At 39.9% G+C, this 6000-nt stretch overlaps 1 protein-coding gene across 3 annotated transcripts in view; it reads left to right on the top strand.

Annotated features, from left to right (window-relative positions):
- Positions 1–305: 305 nt before the first annotated feature.
- Positions 306–6000, top strand: part of Sybu (syntabulin) — a 103467-nt gene continuing 97772 nt past the window's right edge. For 2 of the 3 annotated variants that reach the window (XM_076835612.2, XM_076835611.2), the window contains exon 1: positions 306–394. Coding sequence is in view for 1 of the 3 variants with exons in the window: in XM_076835610.2 (XP_076691725.2) it covers positions 370–394 (25 nt within the window). In the remaining 2 variants the exon portion in view is untranslated. The remainder of the gene's footprint in view (positions 395–6000) is intronic. The other variant, XM_076835610.2, reaches the window with a different exon arrangement.

Here is a 6000-nt window from a genome sequence, read left to right as displayed (position 1 = left end):
AGCCACCAGGCCTTCGGCTCGAGAGCCCGCAAGCAGAACCCTGGCGGCTCCGGTGGCGCTCGGCCCTCCTCGCGCCCGCGTCGCTGCGCCCCACCTACCGGTGCCGGCCCTTTGGTCTCCCGCCCGTTTACCCACTTGGCCCGCAGCCCCGGCCGCCGGGCTGGCTGCAGAAGCCGAGGGGCCGCGGGGACTGGTGCGTACCCGCTGCCGTGGCACCACGTGTCCGCACCCGGCTGGCGCGGGAGGAGCGGGCCGGGCCCGGCTCCCAGGTCCTGAGCGCAAACCCTCAGCGACGCGGGGTCCTGCCCGCTCGCGGCCCAGCCGGACCCCGACCACTCGGGCTCACGGAGGTGCCTTCTGGACAGCGCGATGGATCCCTTCTGCGAGAGAAAGGGTAAGACCAGGGCGTCTGTGTGGGCACTGGTGTCAGCACCTGTGGGCACAAGGAGGGCAACTGATGCCTTCGGTCCAATGGGGGTTGAGGTGTGAAGCTCTAACCCCGGAGCCACCCCCTCAATTGAGGGTTGTATCCAGGGTGCTCAGGGAAAGACAGAAGTAGGTCATGGAAATGGGACATCAAGGGACTCCCAGCAGAAGATGAGGGGACAGTGTACCTGTTTGGTTATTACAATGATTGAGCTTTGTGACAAGCAAACTTGGCGTTTGGGGTAGATTTTTTATCTCCCTACATTATTTTCCTCAGGAGCGGGGTTTGAAAATGGTGCCTTTTGAAAAGTAAGGAATAGGTGGTCTCCAAAGGGCTCAGTAGTTCTTTCCAAAATTGTAGACTATCCAGAATCCCCAGAGGATCCTTTTCAAGTTTCTGCTTCCTAGGGGATTTTCCATAAAGATTATTGGAAGTGAGAAAGGAGAACCATTTTTTTCATCAATATGTTGTTGGAGGACTCAGTTGACAAAGTCAGACATCCTCATGCTGGGTACTATCAACAGGTTTGAATTTAAAAGAGGAGTGAATTGTAGAGCGGAAGAGCTTAAAATGGTGCGTGGGCTGGGATTCTTAAAAACTTTAAATGGAAGACATCTCTTGGGAAAAACTGCCTTTTGATGTTCTTCAGTGCAGAGCAAATAGTTTTGTAAGAGAAAGCAAAGGAGTCTACTGCCTAGTTCCTCATGATTCTCTAGTCCTGGCCCTGGCCAGTGGGCAGTTTCAGAATCTCAGAAAAGTGCTAAATTTAAACCCCACAGTTCAGAATCTTCAAACCTGAAGTCTTTGCTGCAGCACAGCCAAATCAGATACTTAGCCAGGCACATTTTTGGAATGTTTGCTTCTTTTTCTTCAAGGGGTAGCCTTGGGGACAAAGAAATTAGATGTCTTCTGTGCCAAATTTTTGCCATAGGTACATTTGGTGAGAGAAGAGAACAAGTAAAATCATTTTTTTTTCTTACATGCATGGGAATTAGGAGCAATAGTATATTATTATAATGCGATTTTGGGTTATTTAATTTATTTGACAATGACACTACTTTAATGACAAATACATGTACAACACACTGTTCAACCCATTATGCTCTCCACATTTTTACATTAGACTTCATTAACTAGATTTGCACTTAACAGTTTTTAAGGTAATATCATAATTGAAACTAAAAAAAAAAAAAAGATTGGTTTTAAATAATGGCCCCCTAAAAAAATCGATCAAAACTTCATTTTCATGGGTGATGTGTTAGTCAGCTCTGTTGCTGTGACAAAATACTTGAGAAAAAAAAACTTAAAGGAGGAAAGGTTTATTCTGGCTCAGAGTTTCAAAGGTTTTAGTTCATAGTCAATTGGTTCCTTTGTTTCTGGACTTGTGGTAGTAAGGCCCAGACACAACAAGGAAGTGCATGGTAGAGCAAAGGTTCTCACTTCACAGTTTCCAAAAAATAGAAAGCTTGAGAAGGAGATGCTAGGGACAAGATATAGCCTGCAAGGGTCTGCTCCCCAAGGACTCATTCTTTCCAATTAAGCTCCAAATCCTAAATTTCCACTATTTCCTACTAGTCTATGAAAATATGATTTAATCCATTGATGGGGTTAGAGCCCTCACAACCCAATCACCTTCCAATGGTTTATATCTGAAAACTGCTGCCTTGAAGAAAAAGCCTTCAACACATGAGATTTGAGGCATATTTCAGATCCAAACCATAGCAGAAGAGCTACTCAAGCTAGCAGTTTTACTAGCTTGTACAAACTAGTGGTTGGCGGAGCTTACAGAAGGGGTGAGAAGAAAATGAAAGTGGCATGGCAGAGATCTTTGTGTAATGGCATGACTGTGTGTCTTCATTGTGGTGGTAGTTCTACAAATCTACATGTGATGAGATGTCAGAGCTATAAACACATTGCACCAAGGCCAATTTCCTGGTTTTGATATTATACCATAGTTATGTAAGAGACAACCACTGGGGGATACTTGGTCAAAGGTACATGAGACCTCTTTATACTATCTTTGTTACTTCCTATGGGTCTTTAATTATTTCAAAATGAAAACTTGCCTTAAGGTCATTTTATAGAACATCAAATTCCAACATAGGCTGTTTTTCTAAATCGGTACACAAAATAATTTGTTTTACTATATATGCTGAGTATTTTATACATACTTAAAATATTTGTGACATAAACTCATACCTGCATGCTTCTTTATTGATATTTTAAAAGATCATGCATACTTTTAAGGCATTATTTCTTGTTCTAGCCAGTTTTTTTGTTTGTTTGATTGATTGATTTTTTTTTTTCTGGTGTGGCCAAAAGACCTGACAAAACAATTTTAGAGGAGTAAAAGGGTTTTGGAGTCCTCACAATTTCAGAGGTCTCAGTCCATTAGAAGGCTGGCTCCATTCCTCAGGGCTCAAGGTGAGGCAGAATATCATGGCAGAAAAGTGTGGTGGAGAAAAGCAACTGGGAACTTGGCACCAGGAAGCAGAGAGAGAGAGAAAGACTCCACTCTTCAGATACAAAAGATGAAAAGCATGCCCTCAATAACCCACCTCTTCTAGCTACACCCTACCTGCCTTCAGTTAGCACTCAGTTAATCCCATTAGGGGATCATTCACTGATTGGGTTAAGGCTCTCATAACCCAATCATGTAACCTCTAAGCCTTTTTCAGTTGTCTCACACATGAGCTTTTGGCAGACACCTCATGTCCACACCATAACGCTTCTTATGCTAGGCTTTCAGTTTAGCCTGAGGATACTAAATAGCATCTTAGCAATAGATATTGGTTTCAGTTTGATTGCTTAAAATTTGGGGAGAAAAAAATAAGATATCTCCTTTAAATAATTATGCTAAAACAAAACAATTTTCTCTAACCATTTGTTCTTTCTCCCTTTCTCCCCCTACCCCACCTGCTCCCCTGTATGAAAATACTGAAATCTGAGGTCTGCAGTTGTTCTTTCTTCTTAATAGGATGTTACCTGTGTTTCAGGTGACTGAACCCATAGGCATCACCCAGCAGAAATGATAGGAGGGGATTGGCTTTCTATAGAAAGAAACTGGTGTTCATAAAGATTTCTCATTTTCAGAGAAACGAAGAACATAAATTAATTAATTAAAGTATCTGAAACATCTTCTGTGGATTTTCAGAGCTATTCTCACCAACATTAGGATGTTTCTTCTTTGAATGTTAGCCATCAATGCAGAAGCCCCTCAAACCTAAATGTATTCTCAAATGAGAGACAGAAAGCTAAATCTTCATTGGTCTCATAGACTGAGGTCCTTCCAGGTGCTGACAAAGGAAAAAAAGGCCCCTGTATACACACTTCTGACCAAAGAAGCATCCTTCTACATGTGAGGAGGCAGTATTTTCAGAACCTGGATTTTATTAGTATACTTCACGATTTTTACCATGTCTAAATATGAACTGTATTTTATTTTCTTGATATTATTTAAATTGACACACTATTTTTTTCACTTAGCCTTTTTCTAAGAAATAATACCTATGAAATGCCAGGTATCACCTCTTAGTTATAATCTTCCTAATGTGCATAAATAAATATGTAACTTCTAAGAAGACTTATCTGAGGGTCACCAGAAATCATCTGTGTACCGCCACTTGTTTGTACACTTGGCACATTGAGAGACCCTGTACAATAGCAAGGCTTTGAGGAGTGGTCCAGGAAGTGATACAAAAGGAAAGTCAAGCTATGCAGAACATTTTGAGAAATAATGACATTAAATTAAATATTTGGTTCCAGATAATTTTTCCAATCATGATCTTGTGAACATCAAATTATGTTTAGAGTAAATACAAGTATTAGGGCACCCCATTTCATCATTGAGAAGATCCAATTATCCTTATATTGAGATTAGATCTGAGTTGATCTAATTGTAGTATCTCTGCTGTCACACAAACAGAAATCCCCAATAGCATGTGAAACCTTCCTGGATGCCTCAATGAAGTACCTATACTTCACCACATGTCCCAAGCTGACTGTGTCTACGGATGTATTTTAAATATAAGGGGAGCTGAGCATGGTGGCATACACCTGTCATCCTAGTGACTTGGGAGGCTGAGGCAGGAGGATCCTAAGTATAAAGGCACCCTCAGCAACTTAGTGAGGCCCTAAGCAACTTAGTGAGACCCTGTCTCAAAAAATAAATAAATAGGGCTGGGGATGTGACTCAAGTGGTAGCACGCTCGCCTGGCATGTGCATGGCGCTGGGTTCGATCCTCAGCACCACATACAAATAAAAGATGTTGTGTCTGCTGAAAACTAAAAAATAAATATTAAAAAATTATCTCTCTCTCTTAAATAAATAAATAAATAAGCAAGCCAGCCTGGGGATATAGTTCAGTGGTAAAGAGCATCTGGGTTCTATCCCTGGTACCAAAAAAAAAAAAAAAAAAGACATTAATAAAAAGGTTGAAATCTATTATTTATTTATTTATTTAACAAATCCAAGATAATTCACATAAAATTTCCAAATTTTTTGGCTTTCCTGGGAAAATGCAATGAAAGCAGATGGAGCTGGGTAGTTCTGGCTGAGACACATGCTCTTCTACGGCCAGTGTTGATTGCCATTGAGTTTGTACTCTGACCATTTAACTTAGTGTTTGAGTAAACATCTGAGGTTTGTGACCTCTGTCCTAATCATTTCTCAGACTACTAGTTCTAACTCTATCTGTAAATGAATAAATGAGTAAATAAAAAAATAAATATAGTTAGGGTTGGCTTGCATTATTTTTTTTTAATATTTGGGTTTTTTAGTTGTAGTTGGACACAATACCTTTGTTTTTATTTATTTATTTTTATGTGGTGCTGAGGATCAAACCCAGGGCCTCACAAACACTAGGTGAGCACTCTACCACTGAGCCACCACCCCAGCCCTGAGTTATTCTTTTGAATCCAGGCTGATCTCTGTGTCATTTTTTTCTTGTCTAGGTGCTCAGAAATCATGTTTTTATTAATTTGTGCCAAAATATCCTAATATTTTATTTTTTTCTCACAAAGCAGTATTTTAGAGATTCTCCCTTCTCTCTAGATTTGGAAAACTAGAACTAAACACTTCATTTCTAGATTTCAATCTCATGCTCAGGACTCTGCAAACACATTCACAGTTATACCATGATTCTGTTTGTAAAAGATGAGATTACAAAGCCTGGGATATAATTTGTTTGACAAATGAAATGCCATTAAAGAAGTTTGTAGCATTACATGGCCTGAGCTTCATTTTCCTTTACCAAGTTATTCGGTCTTTTTAGTTTGGAGATCATCTTTAGTTGGTAGAGAAACAAAAGACTAGCTAAGAAGTTCTCTATTATTTTAGTCATCTATCATTGTTAAATAAACTGCAACAACTAGTGGGTTTCTTTTTTAATTTTTTTAAGTTGTTGATGGATCTTTATTTTATTTATTTGTATGTGGTGCTGAGAATCGAACCCAGTGCCTCATGCTTGCACATACAAATAAATAAAATAATAGAGAACTTCTTAGCTAGTCACCATTATTTAATGTATAAATGTGGTCACATGAGATAGAGATACAAAATAATAACATGACAT

The sequence above is a fragment of the Callospermophilus lateralis genome, chromosome 16 (genome assembly GCF_048772815.1).
Source record: "Callospermophilus lateralis isolate mCalLat2 chromosome 16, mCalLat2.hap1, whole genome shotgun sequence".
In the NCBI taxonomy this organism is placed as follows: Eukaryota; Metazoa; Chordata; class Mammalia; order Rodentia; family Sciuridae; genus Callospermophilus; species Callospermophilus lateralis.
The sequence above is the reverse complement of the archived record's forward strand: the minus strand, read 5'-3'. Positions and strand labels throughout refer to the sequence as shown.